Source organism: Ranitomeya imitator, chromosome 5 (genome assembly GCF_032444005.1).
Source record: "Ranitomeya imitator isolate aRanImi1 chromosome 5, aRanImi1.pri, whole genome shotgun sequence".
NCBI lineage: Eukaryota > Metazoa > Chordata > Amphibia > Anura > Dendrobatidae > Ranitomeya > Ranitomeya imitator.
Window position 1 is genome coordinate 416,129,927 of NC_091286.1, and position 23,821 is coordinate 416,153,747.

The 23,821-nt window shown below is 42.3% G+C and overlaps 1 protein-coding gene across 12 annotated transcripts in view; it reads left to right on the plus strand.

Moving 5' to 3' along the window:
* LOC138638065 (latent-transforming growth factor beta-binding protein 4-like) overlaps positions 1 to 23,821 on the plus strand; it is a 385,781-nt gene that overhangs the window by 157,275 nt on the left and 204,685 nt on the right. For all 12 annotated transcript variants that reach the window (XM_069727038.1, XM_069727040.1, XM_069727039.1 and 9 more), the window contains 3 exons: positions 9,863 to 9,982; positions 10,221 to 10,340; positions 23,213 to 23,332. In XM_069727038.1, coding sequence (XP_069583139.1) covers positions 9,863 to 9,982; positions 10,221 to 10,340; positions 23,213 to 23,332 — 360 coding nt within the window. The remainder of the gene's footprint in view (positions 1 to 9,862; positions 9,983 to 10,220; positions 10,341 to 23,212; positions 23,333 to 23,821) is intronic.

Consider the following 23,821-nt stretch of genomic DNA (forward strand, 5'->3'; position numbering starts at 1 on the left):
ATTAGGTTGGACTGCAAACTCCGAGTTTATCTTGAAATTTCCCATTGTTCAATCATTAACCAATATATTACTGTTTGTATAATTGTTTTGTCATTGATTCTGTGAATACTGTGTCTGCATGATCTGCCTCTAATGACAATTTTTTATTCACATTATTCTGTTAAGCAAATAAAAGTAGATTGTTGTTCAGCCTCATGTCTCCTTTGTTGCAGATAGTTGCTTACAATTGTTTACATTTTGTTTTGTCTGCAGGATGTAACATTTTAGTGCAGAAATGGTGGAACAGTGAGAAAGTGGGTCAACCCAGGGCCATGCTTAGCAACCTCCCAAAGTTCACAGGGGATAAGTTTCGTATGTATCCCATGACCCGCTGCTGTACAGTGCTGGCCTTACTGACTCTTGATGGAGAGCCACAACAAACAGTTATACACCGACGGCCAAAAGACCATGACACTTTAGAAGAGGTGATTAAGATCTTAGAGGACATGCACTGTCACACTGCTGACCTTGGCAACTTACGGATACACCAATTCCGACAGGTCCAAGAGGAGGGCGAGACTGTACTGCAGTATGTAAATGCCCTGCAGGAAGTGAAAGCCCATATCACCAAGAAGACCCAAGAAGAATACCAAGAGCTGGAGCCTTTAGATGAAGTGTTGCAAGACCAATTAGTTCCCGGCCTGAGGGTTTCCTATTTGAGACAGGCCCTGAAAGAGCGGCTACTGACTAATTCTGACATTAGCTGACTAAGATGGATGTTCATTGTCAATCAGCTAAAAAAATATATTTTAATTCTTCTTCAGTCTGTTTCCACTCAGTGTCCTGTCAGGCTGACTGAGCAGAGGAATTGATGTTCAAGATGCCTAATAAAACGCTGTTCTGATGTGATTTTTGTCTTGTACATTTTGCAGCCCATCCTACTCTTACTTCATGCCCTCTGAAATCTAGAACGAGTTGTGAATGATAGTAGCTGTCAACTTGGAATCCTGACAGAGTGAAGTAGATAAACCATACCTTTTTTGCTATGTAAAGCTATTTAAAAGCATGTTTAATATTTAAATGTGTATTATTTATTTTATTTATTTATTTTAGGACATTTCTTGGAGAACCCCTTTATACATTTTATAATACTTGTTAACTAGAGATTAGTGATGAGCGAGTATGCTCGTTACTCGAGTTTCTCTGAGCATGCTCAGGTGGTCTCTGAGTATTTCAGCATGCTCAAAGATTTAGTTTATGTCGACAGAACTGCATGATTTATGATTCTAGACAACTTGAATACATGTAGGGGTTGCCTGTTTGTTAGGCAATCCTCACAAATATTCAAGCTGTCTAGCAGACCCAAATCATGCAGCTGCGTCGACAAACTAAATCTCCGAGCACCTGAGCCTGCTCAGAGAAACTTGAGTAACGAGCATACTCGCTCATCACTATTAGAGATGAGCATATTTTTTTTTCTAAATTCGTTTTCACAAGCTTTGCTAAACTTTGCAATAAATATGTTTATAACACTGAGGTCTCCTAGGACTATATCCAACCCTCTTTCAAGCGCTTTAATTCAAACCCTGCCTTATAAAAGAAAACTAACCCCAATATACTTAGCAATGGGTACATGGATGTCAAGCATTCCTTTCTTCTATACTGTTTGAGGCAGTTACTGGTGTTACGGTGCCTTGCGAAAGTATTCGGCTCCCTGGAACTTTTCAACCTTTTCCCACTTGTCATGCTTCAATCATAAAGATACCAAATGTAAATTTTTGGTAAAGAATCAACAACAAGTGGAACACAATTGTGAAGTTGTACAAAATTTATTGGTTATTTTAAATTTTTGTGGAAATTCAAAAGCGGGGCGTGCAATATTATTTGACCCCTTTAACTTAATACTTTATTGCACCACCTTTTGCTGCGATTACAGCTGCAAGTCGCTTGGGGTATGTCTCTATCAGTTTTGTACATCGATAGACTGAAATTCTTGCCCATTCTTCCTTGGCAAACAGCTCGAGCTCAGTGAGGTTTTATGGAGATCGTTTGTGAACAGCAGTTTTCAGCTCTTTCCACAGATTCTCGATTGGATTGAGGTCTGGACTTTGACTTGGCCATTCTAACACCTGGATACGTTTATTTGTGAACCATTCCATTGTAGATTTTGCTTTATTTTTGAGATTATCGTCTTGTTGGAAGACAAATCTCCTTCCCAGTCTCAGGTTTTTTGCAGACTCCAACAGGTTTTCTTCAAGAATGGTCCTGTATTTGGCCTCATCCATCTTCCCATCAATTTTAACCATCTTCCCTGTCCCTGCTGAAGAAAAACAGGCCCAAACCATGATGCTGCCACCACCATGTTTGACAGTGGAGATGGTGTATTCAGGGTGATGAGCTGTGTTGCCTTTACACCAACCATATCATTTGGCATTGTTCGATTTTAGTTTCATCTGACCAGAGCGCCTTCTTCCACATGTTTGGTGTGTCTCTCAGGTGCCTTGTTGTAAACTTTAAATTACACTATTTATGGATGTCTTTGAGAAATGGCTTTCTTCTTTCCACTCTTCCATAAAGGCCAGGTTTGTGCAGTGTACGACTGATTGCTGTCCTATGGACAGACTGTCCCACCTCAGCTGTAGACCTCTGCAGTTCATTCAGAGTGATCATGGGCCTCTTGGCTGCATCTCTGATCAGTCTTCTCCTTGTTTGAGATGAAAGTTTAGAGAGACGACCGCGGTCTTGGTAGATTTGCAGTGGTATGATACTCCTTCCATTTCAATATGATCGCTTGTACAGGGCTCCTTGGGATGTTTAAAGTTTTGGAAATCATTTTGTATCCAAATTCGGCTTTAAACTTCTCCACAACAGTATCATGGACCTGCCTGTTGTGTTCCTTGGTATTCATGATGCTCTCTGTGCTTCAACCAGAACCCTGAGACTATGACAGAGCAGGTGCATTTATACGAAGACTTGATTACACACAGGTGGATTATATTTATCATCATTAGTAGTGTTGAGCATTCCGATACCGCAAGTATCGGGTATCGGCCGATATTTGCGGTATCGGAATTCCGATACCGAGATCCGATATTTTTGTGATATCGGGTATCGGTATCGAATCAATAGGGATGTGGAAAATAAAGAATTAAAATAAAAAATATTGATATGCTCACCTCTCCGGCGGCCCCTGGACATCACGCTGCTATCCGGGAGGCTTCTTTGTTTAAAAAGCGCGCCTTTCGGACCAGTGAATGACGTCCCGGCTTCTGATTGGTCGCGTGCCGCCCATGTGACCGGCACGCGACCAATCAGAGGCCGCGACGTCATTCGCAGGTCCTCAATTCCTAGAATTAGCAGTTTTGTGAATGAGAATGACGTCGCGGCTTCTGATTGGCCGCGTGCCAAGATGGAGTCGGGCTGACGGTAGAGTGGCCCAGAGAGAACTGGTAGACTTTGTTAGTAAAGCATTCGGCTACTGAGAAGGAGCAGCAGCCCTTATTGGGCCTGGAAGTTCTTAAAGACTGTTCCCTCCAAGTACAGTGTTTACCTCGCTCCTAATTAAAATTAGGTTGGACTGCAAACTCCGAGTTTATCTTGAAATTTCCCATTGTTCAATCATTAACCAATATATTACTGTTTGTATAATTGTTTTGTCATTGATTCTGTGAATACTGTGTCTGCATGATCTGCCTCTAATGACAATTTTTTATTCACATTATTCTGTTAAGCAAATAAAAGTAGATTGTTGTTCAGCCTCATGTCTCCTTTGTTGCAGATAGTTGCTTACAATTGTTTACATTTTGTTTTGTCTGCAGGATGTAACATTTTAGTGCAGAAATGGTGGAACAGTGAGAAAGTGGGTCAACCCAGGGCCATGCTTAGCAACCTCCCAAAGTTCACAGGGGATAAGTTTCGTATGTATCCCATGACCCCCTGCTGTACAGTGCTGGCCTTACTGACTCTTGATGGAGAGACACAACAAACAGTTATACACCGACGGCCAAAAGACCATGACACTTTAGAAGAGGTGATTAAGATCTTAGAGGACATGCACTGTCACACTGCTGACCTTGGCAACTTACGGATACACCAATTCCGACAGGTCCAAGAGGAGGGCGAGACTGTACTGCAGTATGTAAATGCCCTGCAGGAAGTGAAAGCCCATATCACCAAGAAGACCCAAGAAGAATACCAAGAGCTGGAGCCTTTAGATGAAGTGTTGCAAGACCAATTAGTTCCCGGCCTGAGGGTTTCCTATTTGAGACAGGCCCTGAAAGAGCGGCTACTGACTAATTCTGACATTAGCTGACTAAGATGGATGTTCATTGTCAATCAGCTAAAAAAATATATTTTAATTCTCCTTCAGTCTGTTTCCACTCAGTGTCCTGTCAGGCTGACTGAGCAGAGGAATTGATGTTCAAGATGCCTAATAAAACGCTGTTCTGATGTGATTTTTGTCTTGTACATTTTGCAGCCCATCCTACTCTTACTTCATGCCCTCTGAAATCTAGAACGAGTTGTGAATGATAGTAGCTGTCAACTTGGAATCCTGACAGAGTGAAGTAGATAAACCATACCTTTTTTGCTATGTAAAGCTATTTAAAAGCATGTTTAATATTTAAATGTGTATTATTTATTTTATTTATTTATTTTAGGACATTTCTTGGAGAACCCCTTTATACATTTTATAATACTTGTTAACTAGAGATTAGTGATGAGCGAGTATGCTCGTTACTCGAGTTTCTCTGAGCATGCTCAGGTGGTCTCTGAGTATTTCAGCATGCTCAAAGATTTAGTTTATGTCGACAGAACTGCATGATTTATGATTCTAGACAACTTGAATACATGTAGGGGTTGCCTGTTTGTTAGGCAATCCTCACAAATATTCAAGCTGTCTAGCAGACCCAAATCATGCAGCTGCGTCGACAAACTAAATCTCCGAGCACCTGAGCCTGCTCAGAGAAACTCGAGTAACGAGCATACTCGCTCATCACTATTAGAGATGAGCATATTTTTTTTTCTAAATTCGTTTTCACAAGCTTTGCTAAACTTTGCAATAAATATGTTTATAACACTGAGGTCTCCTAGGACTATATCCAACCCTCTTTCAAGCGCTTTAATTCAAACCCTGCCTTATAAAAGAAAACTAACCCCAATATACTTAGCAATGGGTACATGGATGTCAAGCATTCCTTTCTTCTATACTGTTTGAGGCAGTTACCGGTGTTACGGTGCCTTGCGAAAGTATTCGGCTCCCTGGAACTTTTCAACCTTTTCCCACTTGTCATGCTTCAATCATAAAGATACCAAATGTAAATTTTTGGTAAAGAATCAACAACAAGTGGAACACAATTGTGAAGTTGAACAAAATTTATTGGTTATTTTAAATTTTTGTGGAAATTCAAAAGCGGGGCGTGCAATATTATTTGACCCCTTTAACTTAATACTTTATTGCACCACCTTTTGCTGCGATTACAGCTGCAAGTCGCTTGGGGTATGTCTCTATCAGTTTTGTACATCGATAGACTGAAATTCTTGCCCATTCTTCCTTGGCAAACAGCTCGAGCTCAGTGAGGTTTGATGGAGATCGTTTGTGAACAGCAGTTTTCAGCTCTTTCCACAGATTCTCGATTGGATTGAGGTCTGGACTTTGACTTGGCCATTCTAACACCTGGATACGTTTATTTGTGAACCATTCCATTGTAGATTTTGCTTTATTTTTGAGATTATCGTCTTGTTGGAAGACAAATCTCCTTCCCAGTCTCAGGTTTTTTGCAGACTCCAACAGGTTTTCTTCAAGAATGGTCCTGTATTTGGCCTCATCCATCTTCCCATCAATTTTAACCATCTTCCCTGTCCCTGCTGAAGAAAAACAGGCCCAAACCATGATGCTGCCACCACCATGTTTGACAGTGGAGATGGTGTATTCAGGGTGATGAGCTGTGTTGCCTTTACACCAACCATATCATTTGGCATTGTTCGATTTTAGTTTCATCTGACCAGAGCGCCTTCTTCCACATGTTTGGTGTGTCTCTCAGGTGCCTTGTTGTAAACTTTAAATTACACTTTTTATGGATGTCTTTGAGAAATGGCTTTCTTCTTTCCACTCTTCCATAAAGGCCAGGTTTGTGCAGTGTACGACTGATTGCTGTCCTATGGACAGACTGTCCCACCTCAGCTGTAGACCTCTGCAGTTCATTCAGAGTGATCATGGGCCTCTTGGCTGCATCTCTGATCAGTCTTCTCCTTGTTTGAGATGAAAGTTTAGAGAGACGACCGCGGTCTTGGTAGATTTGCAGTGGTATGATACTCCTTCCATTTCAATATGATCGCTTGTACAGGGCTCCTTGGGATGTTTAAAGTTTTGGAAATCATTTTGTATCCAAATTCGGCTTTAAACTTCTCCACAACAGTATCATGGACCTGCCTGTTGTGTTCCTTGGTATTCATGATGCTCTCTGTGCTTCAACCAGAACCCTGAGACTATGACAGAGCAGGTGCATTTATACGAAGACTTGATTACACACAGGTGGATTATATTTATCATCATTAGTAGTGTTGAGCATTCCGATACCGCAAGTATCGGGTATCGGCCGATATTTGCGGTATCGGAATTCCGATACCGAGATCCGATATTTTTGTGATATCGGGTATCGGTATCGAATCAATAGGGATGTGGAAAATAAAGAATTAAAATAAAAAATATTGATATGCTCACCTCTCCGGCGGCCCCTGGACATCACGCTGCTATCCGGGAGGCTTCTTTGTTTAAAAAGCGCACCTTTCGGACCGGTGAATGACGTCCCGGCTTCTGATTGGTCGCGTGCCGCCCATGTGACCGGCACGCGACCAATCAGAGGCCGCGACGTCATTCGCAGGTCCTCAATTCCTAGAATTAGCAGTTTTGTGAATGAGAATGACGTCGCGGCTTCTGATTGGCCGCGTGCCGCCCATGTGACGGATGCTTTACTGTTAGGGCAGTGAGAATCTGGAATTGCTTGCCTGAGGAGGTGGTGATGGCGAACTCAGTCGAGGGGTTCAAGAGAGGCCTGGATGTCTTCCTGGAGCAGAACAATATTGTAACATACAATTATTAGGTTCTGTAGAAGGACATAGATCTGAGGATTTATTATGATGGAATATAGGCTGAACTGGATGGACAAATGTCTTTTTTCGGCCTTACTATGTTACTATGTTACTATGTAAAGCAGAATGCTGGTTGCAGCTATTGGGCTATGGGCACAGGTTCATGTTTTTTCACGTTTTTTTGTGTTGTTTTTGCTATAAAAGCACTAAAAAAGCTTATGTTAAGCATCCTATTTATTAGAATGCAATCCGCATTTTTTGTGCACATGCTGCGTTTTTTTCCCCAGCCGAATCACATTCCGGAAAAAAACGCAGCATGTTCATTCTTTGTGCAGAATCGCGGGGATTCCGCACACATAAGAATGCATTGATATGTTTACTTCCTGCATGATGTAAGCGGATCATGTGCGGTTGGTACCTACGATGGAGGAGAGGAGACTCTCCTCCAGGCCCTAGGAACCATATAATTGTTAAAAAAAGAATCAAAATTAAAAATAGTGATATTCTCACCTTCCGGCAGCCTTCCCGCTCCTCACGATGCTCCCGGTCCCAGTAATGCCTCACGGCAATGACCTGTGATGACGTAGCGGCGACCAGGTGCATCTCGAGGAGCGAGAAGGCTGCCGGGGACGCTGGAAGGTGAGAATATAAAAAATTTTTTTTTTTTAATTATTTTTAACATTATATTGTTTTACTATTGATCCTGCATAGGCAGCATCAATAGTAAAAAGTTGGTCACAATTGTCAAGCACTATGTTGACAAGTGTGACCAACCTGTCAATCAGTTTTCCAAGCGATGCTACAGATCGCTTGGAAATTGCTAGCATTCTGCAAGCTAATTACGCTTCCAAAACGCTAGTGTTTAGCGGGAATACGCATGCCAATACCGCATGCGATATACCTGCGGCAAGAGTTGCAGAATTGCCACAGAAATTTCTGCAGTAATTCTGCAACTTGTGCACTTAGCCTTACAGTAAAGCTTTTTTTTTATGAAGGGCCAAAGAAAACCAAGCCGCATAAAAGCACAAGAATGTTCTAGATGCGGAATGGGGGACACCAGTAATGGATCTAACTATCTGTTTATTTCATATAGTTGTCACAATGGGAAGGAAAAATTCTTAAAGCACCACTCCAGTGTTTTCTTTTTTACCACACTGGAGTGGTGGTTACATGCCCATGGTCTTATACTTTTCAGCCACTTCTTCATCTTATATGCATGCGGATCCGGTCAGTCTCTAGCAGTTTGTGACCTGTGAGATCACTCCAGTGTTTGCTCGAGCGATCCGCAACTAAGAACTCACAACTCAATCAAGTCTATGACAGCCTTGTTCTGGCTTTCATAGACTTGCATTGAAAGTTTGGGACCATTAACTCTTACTTACAATCAATCAGAAAATGTTGTCACAAGATGGTAGCATAGGACCGTAGAGGCAGCGGGATTCGCTGACGATGGTGGGTGGCGAGTACAATACTACAGTTAGGGAACTTAGATTAGTGGCACCACTCTAGTGTTGAAAAAAACACTGAAGTGATGATATAATCACGTGCCCTTGCCCATGAATTGTATTATGGATTGTATTATTCAATTATGCTCACTTGGTGATTTTACTGACAAACCTGAGTGCACAAGTGCTCCCTACTTCAGCAGGATGGAAAAAGCAAACACTTTCTTCATCCCTTATGCCATTAGAGAAGGTACATTCTTATATTGGATGCAGTGATAAGGAACCATGATTGTTGGTAAATGTGACAGGTTACCACTTAAGGGTACCGTCACACTATAACATTTCGATCGCTACGACGGTACGATTCGTGACGTTCCAGCGATATCGTAACGATATCTGACACGCAGCAGCGATCAGGGATCCTGCTGAGAATCGTACGTCGTAGCAGATCGTTTAGAACTTTCTTTCATCGCTGGATCTCCCGCTGTCATTGCTAGATCGGTGTGTGTGACACGCGCTTAGTTACCGATGTTTACCCTGGTTACAAGCGTTAAACTAAAAAAAAACAAACAGCACATACTTACATTCTGGTGTCCGTCAGGTCCCTTGCCGTCTGCTTCCAGCACTGTGACTGCCGGCCGTAAAGTGAAAGCAGAGCACAGCGGCTGTGCTTTCACTTTCACTTTACGGCCGGCAGTCACTGAGTGCGGGAAGCAGACTGCAAGGGACCTGACGGACACCAGAATGTAAGTATGTGCTGTTTTTTTTTTTTTAGTTTAACGCTTGTAACCAGGGTAAACATCGGGTTACTAAGCGCGGTCCTGCGCTTAGTTACCCGATGTTTACCCTGGTTACCCAGGGACCTCGGCATCTTGGTCGCTGGAGAGCTGTCTGTGTGACAGCTCTCCAGCGACCACACTACGATTTACCTACGATCACGGCCAGGTCATATCGCTGGTCGTGATCGTAGGTAAATCGTATAGTGTGACGGTACCCTAAGTCACCAATAAAGTAAAGGAGAGTATGTTTAGGCGTTTGTTGTTTCAAAGTTTTAGATATGCTATCTAGTTTCCTGTCATGTTAGAAGGAAGGTGATAAATAATCAGCTTGGCCGGTCAGAGGGCATTATAGCTTAATTTCCCTGATGAAGCCCAATAGGGTGAAACATGTTGGGCAGGCTCTGTTATGTTTTCAAAGAGTGATTTATTCTGAGGCTAATCACTAATATAAAAAATATAAGAGGAATTTAGAGCCCCTTTCTAATCAATAGTTGCTTCTAATGATAATACATTAGTTCATTCACCTTCTGCTAATGTTTTTTTAATTACATTTTCTTTTATTTCCATTAGGCAATGGAATTGAATGTGATGATATTGATGAATGTCTGACCACCAATATCTGCTCAGATAATGCAACCTGCACTAACACGATAGGGAATTACAGCTGTACTTGTAAGAATGGATTCTCAGGTAAAGGAAAATAAAGATTTCAGTAGATTTCTCTGTATTCTGCCCATAGCAAGAGAAACTGTCAGGTGCTTTATAATATTTCGAGTTTGAGCTTGGTGTGTTAATGTCTGTATTGTCCTATTTTCATGAAACTAATTACACAATTTGTGTAGAATGTAGATTAATACATTTTCTTCATAAAATCTACTTCTAATGTTACAGTATATCCTAAGTTAATTGAGCATTTTGTATTAATCAGGTAACGGGACCCACTGTGATGATATTGATGAATGTCTCCTCAGTAATATCTGCTCACCCAATGCAACCTGCACTAACACTATAGGGAGTTACACCTGTACTTGTAAGAATGGATTCTCAGGTAAAGTAAAAGAATTGACCACAATTTATCATTATGGTAGTAGAAAAACCATATAACTCTGAATTTCAGTGTGAGAACCTGCAAAGAATCATACAGTAGATCGATGCCTCCTGCATTCTGGTAGTGAGCGTACAGCGATTCCTGAGAATACCACGATCTAGAACAAGTTCATCCACATGAGGTTCACCTATACAAGCCACCAAGTGGCCACAAATGAAACATGGAAAAACTGCAGCAATTCAAGGTGTAACTGAGAACAGTTTTTTGTAGCCCTGTTCTTACCCATATGGCACAGAACACTATATATTTGGGCACTCAGGGTGTTTAAAGCAGTCAGATATTGATGAATGTGAGACCAATAATATCTGCTCACCTAATGCAACCTGCACTAACACAATAGGGAATTACATCTGTACTTGTAATGATGGATTCTCAGGTGAGTTCTGACATGTCATTCATTACTGTTTTTAATTTTTTAACAATACTTAATTGTAATCTTTTTATATACAATAGGACCCAAGCGAAAAAATGTAAACTATGCATAAATTTAGCAATCTATGTAAAACTTAAGTTATTCTTATTAACCCTTTTGATTCATAGAATATAAAAGCTGTCCTATGTCGAATGTGGGTGCATAGAGGGGACTCAGGAGCTGATCCTGATCCTCTCTTGTACAGCCGACATCTTCCTCTAACAGCAGCAGCCGGTGCAACCTTCAGTATCTGCTGTTTATCTCCTTATACTCTGCAATTTTTGACAAAGACAGTTAAATTTCCTAATCCTGTCCAGGCGTCCATTCAAGTGTCCATTAGAAAATCTGTAATATGGTTTTGGGGTGTTGATTGGTTGCCATTGTGATCGGGGACTTACTCAAGACTTAGACTAAGTTCACTTTAGCGCTTGAGTGCGCAGCGTATCATCTGCATGCGCAAAAGCATGTCAACACGCATGCAAACGCATAATATCGCAGCGTTTTTTTATTCGTATCATCTTGTGCATGATGCAAAAAACGCTGCGTTTGCATGCGTTTTGCATGCATTTTGGCATGCGTTTGCGTTATTTATACGCATGCATTTGATAGGACAATGCTTTTCTAGGAGAATTTCCTTGCCACAAGCCATGTCCAATGGGAGTGTCTCATGGAAATTCTCTATATAGACCTCTGTACAGAAGAAATCTTCAACTTTTGTTGCTGTATCGTGCCACAAGATGGATCTTTGCATGGAGAGCTTATATCATAATCTGGATTTGGATATGAATTTGGCTTATGCCTTTGCTGTTGCTGGTTATGAAGAAAGAAAAAGAGAAAAATGGAGAAGACATCATCGTCGCTACTGGCAACACCCCATTGTTGAAGTCCGAGAGAGCTGTGGAGCCTACCACTTATTGTACACTGAGCTGCATGCAAACCCTTAGAAGTTTTTCAACTACACGAGGATGTCGGAACAGAGCTTTGATGACTTGCTGCAACGTGTCCGAGGATCCATCACCAGGCAGAACACACAGCTATGGTGAGCAATTCCTGCTGAGGAACGTCTGTTGGTGACCCAAAGGTACGTAATTTTGAAAAAGAAACACCTGTCATTAATATGATTGTTCTAAAAGCCATGTACTGATTTTTTTTTCCATTTTCTGTTCCGCAGATTCCTGGATACTGGAGAGACCTTATCGTCTCTCCATTTTCAATCCCGGAAATGGAATTTGATTATTGCAGACAGTTGCAGAATTCTTCCCCCAACCCACAACTGAACTGTGGCTGGAAAATGCTTCAAAATGTATGGACATTTGTAATTTTCCTGTTTGGGGGCTGTAGAGCAAACACATTAGCATTAGGAAACTAGTTGGAAGTGGATACGAGTTTTTGAATTATAAAAAATTATTTTCTATTGTTTTCATGGCGATTGCAGATGCTGACTGTAGATTTGTTACCTTTGACATTGGCTCATTTGGACAAGGAAATGACTCACAGACTTTTAAAAACTCTAACATGGGCCAACGTTTGTATGGTAATGATGTTAATTTTCCACAGCCACTACCTCATCCCAACACTGAAGGCCCATCAATGCTGTTTGCTGTGGTTGGGGATGAAGCGTTCCAAATGTGTGTCAACCTCCTAAAGCCGTACTCAAGTTGGGACATAAATCATACAAAAAGATTTACAACTACCAATTGACAAGGGCATGAAGAACTGTGGAGTGTGCCTTTGGATTGCTGGTCTCTAAATGGCGCATTTTGGGAACTGTCATTAATCTAAAAATTTATACTATTGATGAGGTTGTGAAAGCGTGTGTTGTTCTGCACAATTACATCCTGGCTAAAGAGGGACCAAACTTTGAACTTAATGAACCTCTAACAACCACATTGCGTGATTACCAAGATCACCCTCTGAGGACTTCAGTGGAAGTTGCCCAAATGAGGGATGCTTTTGCTGAATACTTTGTTTCTGATAATGGACATCTGGCATGGCAAGATGACATGGTTTAAGCTGCTAAAATGTACCTGTGATGTTTAAATGCACCTGTAATGTTAAAATTTAACTGTAATGGTAAAAGCTACCTGTAGTGTTAAAATGTTCCTGTAATGTTTGCTGACTGAAATAATAAAAAACCTCTAGTGAAACACCTGTTCTAAGATCCCACAATAAAACAATACACATAAGTGTGTGTTTGCGGCGATGGCGCATAAGTGTGGCGATGGCGCATAAGTGTGGCGACAGCGCATATAGAGATAAAGAACATTCTGTGAATGTGCAAACAAAAGCAAAATTTTATTTAACAATAAAAAATTAGCTTTGGGGAATAAAAAATTAGCTTTGGGGAATGTTGGAGGGTGAAATATGATGGACATGGGGAGTGTGGAGCTGAGATGATTGGCTAGCATGTGTGGATAATGAAGGGGTTCCAGGGGAAGAGCCTACAAAACGCATGGGGTCTGGGAGGTCAGGGATGGGAGAAGACACATTAGAAGTGGAAGCGTGGGGAGGGAGAGACAAATTAGAATACACAGACACATTGGAAGGTGAGGGTGGAGGTGAAAGGAGAGTTTTAGGGGTACGTTTGCTGGTCCTAGTCTTCTTCTTGGTTTGCTGTGCTGAACTGGTACTGGCCTTCTTTTGCTTCTTTTTTTCTTCTTTGGCTTGAGGCTGGTACGCAGAAGGACTCGGCATGGTGGTGGAGGTAGATAGGTGTGCAGCAGGACTCAGCATTTTGGTGGAGGTAGACAGGTGCGCAGCAAGACTTGGCATAGTGATGGAGGTAGACAGATGTGCAGCAGGACTCGGCATGGTGGTGAGTTGAGGCATGGGTGCAGCAGGACTTGGCATGGTGGTGAACCTGGTTAGTGGCGGAACAGCTGGAAATGACATCTGTGGCTGCTGGAAGTACCGAGTCTGCTGCATAGCCTGGCTGTAAGCAGCATGGCAGGCCTGCATCACATTCAGCTGGAGGTCAGGTGTAAGGTTTTCCGACATGCCCCCCTCTATAGCAGTAAAAAAAAGTTGTGCTACTCTATGATGATCGGCTTCCAGGTGGTCAAGGAGTTGACTTCCAGGAAAAGTGAGTTCACATGCACGAACCCACTTTCCAGTCTGTCTCCAATGGACTTTAGGCCATTCTGGAAGACCGAGCCTATGGGAACAAACTCGGGCATGAGTGGCCTGTCCCAGGCCTCCTGCCGCTGGCGTGAAGAGCCAAAAAAAACAGTGGCAGAGGACTGGGAAAGAGGAAAACCTGAAGGACCAGCTGCCTGTTTTCCAGCCTGTGAAGCTGGCCCACTTGCTTCATCGCTGGTGGATGACTGGGACTGTTCGGTGGCTGTTCGATGAGGGGCCACTCTAACAGAGGACGATCCAGGTTCAGTGGTGCTGCTCCAGGTTCTGTTTGAAAAAGAAATGAAAAACATTACTACAAAAAAATAAAAATGTTTAAAGTGCCAACATATCCTGTGGAAAAGAAAAATTCAGATGTTATACCATGGAATACCAAACAAAAATACTTGCGTTCGATGACCAACCGCAGGCCTCAGGAAGGAGAGACTACTAAGGTACTTGTATTTGGAAATCTTTTGAGCAGCACCACTTTGAACCTGACTCTCCTCTCTTATGTTCTTATTGTAACGATCCTTCATCGAACGCCACCAGACTTTTACTTTCTTCACTGTGAAGGTGGAAAAAAAGAAATTGTAAAACAATGCACCACAGGTTCCCTGCCGCGTCAGACCACATTGCAATACTTACAAAAATTATTTATGACTTGTGGTGTGGTATGGTCCCAATGATCCAACAGCGATCTGGCCACTTCATCCCATAGCCACCGAATGACCACAGTGTCCGAGTGATGCTGATTCCGGGTGTCACACAACGGAACTTGCTCCTGCACTAATGTTATTAGGAGGTTGTTGTCAATGGTGGCTTCACGATGTGGAACCTAGAAATTAAAGAAACACATTAATATAGTTGTAAAGATAAAACAAAACAAAAACAGTCAAGAATACTTACCCGCCGTCTTTCCACCTGAACTTGGGCCTGAGTATGCTCCTCCTCTGCCAGACTGGAACTGTTCTGTAAAGAAAATACATGATTTTACTACATGTTTCATGTTGACAGTCAATACTTACCAATCAGTAGCAAATGTGTTCACTTCTTCAGTCTCCTGTCTGCTCTGCGAGGTATGCTCATCACTGGAGGACATCTTTGATGAGGAACGCTGCAAGAGTGACAAAAGTGAATACAGACTGCAGTGAGAGAAACAGACACTTTCATAGCTTCTATACTCACACCCTGAATGAAATCCAGAGTCTTCAGATCAGCAAAAGAGTCTTCAGATAAGCAAAACAGTCTTCAGAGCAGCAAAGCAGTAACATTCGCTTCCAGAGTCTTGAGAGCAATGGACTTACCTGTTTCTAGACCCCCCTTTTATATCAGTAATTTTTCAAGTGGTAACATAGCTTCTTGGACATGATTAGTGTGCAGTACACATGCGTATCGAACGCAAGCGTACGCATGTCCTTGCATACCAATCCGTTCCCATAGACGATAATGCGTTTTTTAATGCACTCATTTGCAATCATCTGCATGCCGATGATTGTGCAATATTTGACACCTCAAAAAATGCAACAAGTTGTGGTCGCCGGACCCCGCCGCAGACCTTGAAATGACGCATGCATACAAATCCGCAAGCGAATGCATGCAAAAGCATGTCCCTCGGTACACCATGTTAAATATATGTACAGGAAAAAGAAGGAGATCCAGCTCAACGAAATAGTGAAAAATCCATAATTTATTTCACTTAAAATAATTTAAATAGTTTGTTAAATCCTGTACGGTAGATACATCAGAACTCCAGATAAATATCAGGTCATCAATGTATCTACCGTACCATCGTATACAGTCTTTAAATGGATTCTCATCATTATATATGTAAGATTCTTCCCACCAACTCATAACCAGATTAGCAATGGAAGGTGAATATTTGGCACCCATTGAGACACCACTGGTTTGCATGAAATAAACTTGGTTAAAGCAGAAAACATTTGTAGTCATGAGAAAAGAAGTGACCTCTATGACATAAGACTGTAAATCTACGGAAAAATCACTATACTTCTGCATGTGAAATTTAAGAGCAAATATCGCCACTTCATGTGGTATAGAGGTATATAACGAGGTGACATCTGAAGTGATCCAAGAGAAATTAGACTGCCATATAAACCCCTCCATGAAATTCAGGACATCAGTACTATCCCTAAGGTGCCCAGGTGTTCTCTGGACGAGAGGCTGGAGGAGCAGATCTAACCACTCTCCCAGCCTCTCACCCAGAGACCCAATACCCGACACGATCGGCCTCATGGGTGGTGGGTATAAGTTTTTGTGGGTCTTAGGTAAGGCATACAGAATTGGAGTTACTGGATTAGCTACCCTGAGATAGTCACTTTCTTTTTTGTTAAAAAAACCCAAACTGAACCCTTCATCTATAAGATTGAAAATTCTGTTCTGTATTAGTGCAGTGGAGTTAGTAGACAGGCGCTTGTACACAGTCAGATCTGTAAGCATATCATTGACCCAGGTGATGTAATTAGCCTTATCCATTACAACAACTGACCCACCCTTGTCAGAGTTTTTAATGACAAGGTCATCATTATTTTGTTGTTCCTGTAGTGCCTTCTGTAACCTAGGTTTAAGATTACTACTGTGCAAGCGTTTATTCCGCACACTTTCAGAAAGGCTCCTCAACTGAGACTCTATCACATTTTGGAATCTGTCCATGGCAGGTTTACGTGCCTGAACAGGATAATAGTTAGGATTAGGCACTTTAATTATATTTTTGGGAATGAATGAATCTACATTAGCCTCTAAACTTTCTTCCTGTAAATCTGATAGACACATGAGTGACAGTTGGTCTGAAAAATCGAGAGACCTAAAATCATTACTTTGGGGGTTGATGTTACATTTTTTCTCTGTTGAATCATCCTTGAAATGCAATTTGAGAGCAATATTTCTAATGAATCTGTTCACATCACAAATTGTAGAAAAAAGATCAAAATTGCAACTTGGTACAAAGTTAAGACCATGTGATAAGAGTTCTAGTTGGTCATCTGTAAGGGAAAAGGAAGACATGTTAACAACATTAAAATGTCCTAACGTTGGCGTCTGAGATAATATCTCGAAGGATTTCTGTTTACTTCGGTGTTTCCTTCCTTTTCTTCGATAGACCTTCTTCTGTTGATAAATGGAGGTTTGCTTTTCTTGAAATAGGAGTTTTTTGCACTCTGTGCAGGTTCAGAATCTGAGTCTTCTGTGACTCCAGTTGAAGTGTCCAGATCAGACGAACTAAAGGTGACCTGTCTCCGCATGCGATTTCTGTAGGTGCGGTTTCTGTGGGGTTTTAAGATAGATTTATGCGGTTGATTCATTTTGTCCCACCTCCCCCACTCATAAACCTGATCATTGGCATAGTCATAAAGGTCCCGATCCAGCTTGCGTTTCTTCATATCCATGATGGTTTCTTCTGCTTTGGAAATTTTAGAGTTACTGGTGTTGATAAACTCATCAAATTGTGCCGATGTCATTTTGTCCTTTGCCTCCTTGGTCATAGTTTCAATATCTTGTTGCAGTTGGATCAGAGAAATTTGAAATCTGTGAGCTCACTATTTTTTTAGGTACCAGGGAATTTTGTAGTTTTATTTATTATAAGATTCACATGTATGTCTCATTTTTTCCAGAACTCATATGAGTTTGTGTCTACTTAAGGATAGCCTTTTTTTTTTTTTTTTTCTTTTTTTCCCCTTGCTTGCTGGCCGCTGTTACATTGTCACGGCATCTGCAGCTGTGCTTTCACCTATTTGCTCCAACCTATTTTGGCTGTTACAGCTCCCTGTTTGGGAGATTCCTGCTAATATTAGTTTTTTTTTCTATATTGTTATGTGGGTTCATGACATATGACACTGTACATACTATTATATTATTTTTCTATCATATTCTTGGATTTATTTAATGATTATTGTAATGTCATTTTGTTTTTTCATTTTTTCATATAGTTCCTGTATTTTGTGTTATTTCTGTTTTTTCTGCATTTATGTTTAGCCAAAACATTTGTTTTTGTCTTTCCATCAAGCTTGTCTTGCTTTCATTACCATGTGTGCCTATTTTTGCTTGATTAGACAATTCTACCAATTGCAACACTGGAGTGATAACCGGATACTAGTATAAAAGTATAGACATGTCTTGTATTAGGTATCATGATTAAGGGTGCTTAGTCACCGGAAACGCGTTGACCTTGTTTTTATAATTTTTTCTGTATGCTGATGTTTTGTCCTTTCACTATATTTTAAGTGAAATAAATTATGGATTTTTCACTATTTCGTTGAGCTGGATCTCCTTCTCTTTCCTGTTCGTCCACGCCCTGACACAGCGGTTCTGTGCTCCGAGCTCCTGGGAATGTCGGTATGGTGAGCTGGATTTTGTTTTTCTTTTAAATATATGTACACATGACGCATGCAGATATATGCAGATCAAACGCTGCACGCACAGATGCAAATGTGAAACCAACCTTACTCTACAGTCTTTTTGGAAGTGTTTCTGCACTTTCTGGAATTATGACAGGAGTTATAGTAGATAAAATTGCAGGTTTACTGTCGATGCTTTTATGAGTCCACCGACTCCTTCCTCAGGACAACGATACAAAAATAGCTATCGCATTAGTACCTAAGGTCATCCTTGGGTTACATTCTCGCCGATCAATATCTACAATTATCAGACCTTGGGCTTTCAATTCTACTCGCCCCACCTTAATGGTCACCTCCTTATACCTAACTTGTGGCAAAGGCTGACCATTGCTGGTGACTACTGTCAGATCATTATCTGGGCTGCAGGTAATATCAGAGTCTGCCCGGTACCGTTTGTAAAAAATATATGGCATAGTCGTCACCTGGGAGCCGGTGTCCAGTAAAGTGTTCATCAGGATGCCGTCAATCACAACTGGGAGGACTGGTCGTCCTTTGGGGACACTTGCATGGACTGCACGGTTTTGGTTAGTGCAGCCACACTTTTGGTCAGCTCCTGGACCTTGAGATGCAGTCCTGCAGCAGGGTCATTAGCCAAGGTAGGCGCGTCGGCCTCAATGGAGGCCTGAGGAAAGGATGCTGCTTTCTGGTGGTATGTATTTGCTGGGTGTCTAGGGGGCACTGTGTGGCTGTAATTTGGTTCATGCAACCCGGATGGCCCTACCTTTAAAAAGTGCAAAGTCCAGGTCAGGGTTTTGCAGGGCCAAGATGCGCAGCTGTGTCCTGTGAGTGCTGGACAGGAGTCCCTCAACAAATTTCTCCTTTAACAATCTGTCCTCATCTTGTACGCCATCAGGGTCAACTTGCTTAATGGCCTGCAGCGCCTCCTGGAGATTAAGGGCATAGTCTCGTATACTGTCTTGCACCCTTTGTTTACACCAAAAGAATCTCATTTTTATCTCTGAGGCAGTGCTGGTGTCAAAGGTGTCCTTCAGCCTAGCCAAGATTTGCTTAACAGTCCTTTTATCCGTGTCCTGCCAGGACTTAACTTCCCTCTGATCTGCACCAGTTAACTGTCCAGTGAGGATGCTGACTTTTTGATTCTCAGACAGGTGGTACACTTCAAACAAACTGCAGAGTCTCTCTAAAATCGCTCAGGGTGTGTGACTCCCCTGAGTACTGCGGTAACCAGGCTGCTCCCAGTATGTACGGCATTGATAACTGCATTATGGAAGCTGTGGCTGCGGCTTCCGCTGGACCTGGCCGGTATATGGGGGCTGCGGCCGCCGCAGGATGTGGCTGGATCATGAAGGGGTACGACTGCGGCCGTTGCTGAACTTCCACCCAGATTGGACATTTTCTCCTCCCCCTAGTTAACCTCAGCCTGGCTCTGGGTATCGTTACCAGAGTGAGCGGTTTCTTCACCCGCGAACTAGACGGTGTTCCTTCCGGTCTTTTTTTTTTTTAACTTTGGGACATCCTGCTTTTCTGCCTGCTGATGGCAGAACATGGAGCACCGCTTTCCTTCATGCTCTCTCTTTGGCTCCGCCCATGAAGACACACCCCCTCTGCTCCTCACAAGCTGTGCAGCATGAAAAAGTCTAGCGTGCACAAGACCCAGTTTACTGGGTCGGTCCATCTTGTTCGTGATGCCAGATATGTGATGTCCGCTAGGGCCATGGGGTACTTGGAACTGGGTCGGATGGTTCTTAAAGGGGTGGTCACAGCAGCAGTGACCCGGTCCGTGGCCCTGGGCATGCAATAAAAGGGGATGAGGGAAAGTTTGTAGGGAAAAAGCAAAATGTTCATGACGCCATCTGTGGTACTCGGCAATAGATGACTAGCACTGCTTAAGGGGACCGCTGTGGCCGTTGGTGTTGCAGCTGAGATTGTTTGACTCCCCACAGGTGGAGTGGGGCCCCACAGCTACCAGAACAGTCTATGAGGGGTTGTGGATGTTGGGATGCAGGAAAGATTGGAGGACACAGGGACTGTAGTTTCTTTACCTTTAAGCGCAGGTGCAGCCCGGGGCATTGGTGACAGGTGATCATGGAGGTCCGAGCAGCCTGGAAGCATTTCAGGATCCACCTAGCCAGGTGGATTTGGAGGCCTTCCCTTGGCAGTGCTCCCTAGGCTCTTGATACCTTAAGCTCTCCACAAGTCCCTATTGCTGTCTGTCCAAACAATAGTACATTCCCTTCATGGCAGGCAGCTTGAGCCTGTTCCAGGTGTTACTTCCTCGTGGTGACTCTAGGCTATTGTTTGCTGCTGTGCCTCAGGGTGTCAGTTGTGGCCAGGAGACCTGCAATCTCCTGTCCTCAGGATTGAGTTGGTAGGCCTGCAGTCCACGCACAACCATGGACTCCGTTGTCAGTTTTTTGGCGCTCAGTCCTGTGATGAGCTCAGTCGCAGCTCCAATCCCTCAGGTTGTCCTCTCACTTGCTTCCTCTTCCTAAGAATAGCTCTGACTGACTGACTAACCCCACCTCCAGACCAGAGCTTATTGGGCAGCTCCCCTGAAACTGGGTTTAGAGCTCCCTCTTCTGGTCTGGAGTCAGGAAAGTGTAAAATGCCAGTGTTACCTGCTAAGGGCATCCCTTATTGCTTCCAGGCATGCCATCACACCCTGTGAGGGAGGCAATGCGACTGTGGCAACTGGACTCCTGGGGTGCCACACAAACCTCTTTCAAGCTCTTTTATTCAAACCCTGCCTTATAAAATTAAAATAACCCCAATATATTTGGCAGTGAGTACATGTATGGCAAGCATTCTTTTCTTCTATAACGTGTGAGGCAGTGACTGGTGTTATATGCGAGGGTAGCTATGTGTCCCCCAGGAATTTTGCAAAGAAGCATATAGAGGTCATGGGAGTGCATTGCCGTCACATGTATAGCTGTGATTGTAATGCAGAATAAAAGTGACTGTTGATCTTGGGCAAGCTATTTGTCCAAGCCAGAATTAGAAAAACCTGCTGTGGGCTTTTATTTTTGAAACAGACCACAGGAAGGTAGTGGGGCGGTCCATTTCCTCCCCCGGCTCAGGTTTTCCATGTGGCCTACGGCCACAGGCTCTTTGTTAAGACCCCTGCAGCAGAGGGTTAGGTGTGTTAGTTTAGGGTTTGTAAGCGTGCAGAGCAGAAGTCTCTGCAGGGTCAAGCTGTGTGAAGCAACACAGAGACATTGCAGAGCCAACAGGCCTGGCACCATCAGATTACACGGCGGTGCAGTCCCCCATGACAACAGGTCCCAGGTGTGAACTCTCTTGTTTTCCCATCTGCAATCCGGAGGATACAGTAAGCTATTTATGTTGCGAGTTCTGAACATTAAACTACGTTTACATTGAACTTTTCTGGGTCACTGCCTGTATGTCCACTTTTTTATGCTTTTTAATCACTATATCTATTGCCATACTGTGGGATCTGACGTCCTCTCACTATCCATATTCTCCATAAAATGTCTGCTGCATTCCCTGCCTCTTTTTTCATATGGGCCTTGATAGTCCCTCCTTATTACATATGATATACCTTGTGATGTGAGAGCTGCAGTGCATTATAGGATAACTCTTCCATAACAAAAGTCATGTGAGCCCTCTCTGGCTGATTTATATTTTAAAATTGGCAACTAGCATTTTTGGTGATTCAGTGTATTGCAAACTGTTTGAATTTGCTGAGTCCAGTGAATTCCCTGAAAATTTTACACAAATTTGATTCACATCAGATTGATTTGCTCATGTGGATGAATGTGAGACACAATGGAAAGTTTCCTCTGTACTTTCTGTAATACAGTAATATTGGGATATTTCTTCCAATCAAATAAGCATATAACTGAGCTTTTCTGTTTATTCTCAGAATGCTGTCTTTAACTATTAAAGTTAAGATTTTTTTCACAAGAGCCAAAGAATAACCATGCCGCACAAAAGCACAAGAATGTTCTAGATGCAGAATGGGGGACGCCAGTAATGGATCTAACTTTCTGTTTATTTGTGTTTGAAACTGTTAAACTGTAAAGCGCTGCGGAATATGTTGGCGCTATATAAATAAAGATTATTATTATTATTATTATTATCTGAGCAGTTCCTTCTGAGCCTCGTAAATTGCCCCTTGGGGATATTGCGTTTTAGGGCACTAGGGTGATGGCTGTCCCATTTAAGCAAGCTATTTGTGCTAGTGGGTTTTCGGTAGATCTGAGTTTTTAACATGCCATCATCACATTTCTGAATTTGGACGTCCAGGAATGACAGGGCACTATCGGCAATCTCAAAGGTGAATTTCATGCCTATATCGTTATTATTAAGCTCCTGAATGAAATCAATGAACCCTTGTTTTGTCCCTTGCCATATGACAAAAACGTCATCAATAAATCTATACCACACCCCCACATATTGATGCCACCACTTATTGTCATCAGAGAAGACCATGGTTTCCTCCCACCAGCCCAGGAGCAGATTGGCTTATGATGGGCCACAGGAAATCTCCATCGCAGTACCCCTGAGCTGGTGGAAGTACTTCTTGTCAAAGATAAAATTTTTTTTAGTAAGTGTGAAGTATAGGAGATGTACCACAAATTGACTATGTGCCATGTATTGGACTGCTCTAGATCTCAGAAAATGACTGACCGCCTGTATCCCCAGGTAATGTGGGATATTACTGTAAAGGGCCTCCACATCTATAGAGGCCAGAAAGGAACTCTCATACAGATACATCCCCTCCAATTTCAACAATAGATCGGAGGTATCTCTTACAGTATATATGACGGAAGCGCCAACATAATACAAATTACATAATTTGTGTAGAATGTAGATTAATACATTTTCTTCATCAAATCAACTTCTAATATTACATTACATCCTCAGTTAATTAAGCATTTTGTATTAATCAGGTAACGGGACCCACTGTGATGATATTGATGAATGTCTCCTCAGTAATATCTGCTCACCTAATGCCACCTGCACTAACACTATAGGGAGTTACAGCTGTGCTTGTAAGGATGGATTCTCAGGTAAAGTAAAAAAAATTGGTCACATTTATTAGTATGATAGTAGAAATACCATACAACTCTGAATTTCAGTGTAAGTGGAGGGCCCCCATGGGGCCGCGGGGTACTCAGTACCGGGTCCTTCGGTTCACAGGGGGAATGTCACTGTGGCTGACTCGGTCCGTGGCCCTGGGACGTCCGTGTAAAAGAAAAAGGTCTTTAAAGTAATATACCACACATATACTGCTATACAGCCTGAAGGTCAGAAAATATCAATATAATGAAATCAGGAATAACCTTTCTACTTTTTTGATACCAAAGATAAAATACAAAATTTTTATTAATATAAATCCTAAAACCATGAGACAGCCACAGACAATTATTCACAAAAAAATCACACAACCGTATACTCTAGATATTCCCTGCAGCTGTTAGTCCTATATCAAATTCTACCTGTCAGCGGAGGTTGGCACCCTAAACGATAATATGAGATTGGCGCCCCCACTCACTGTC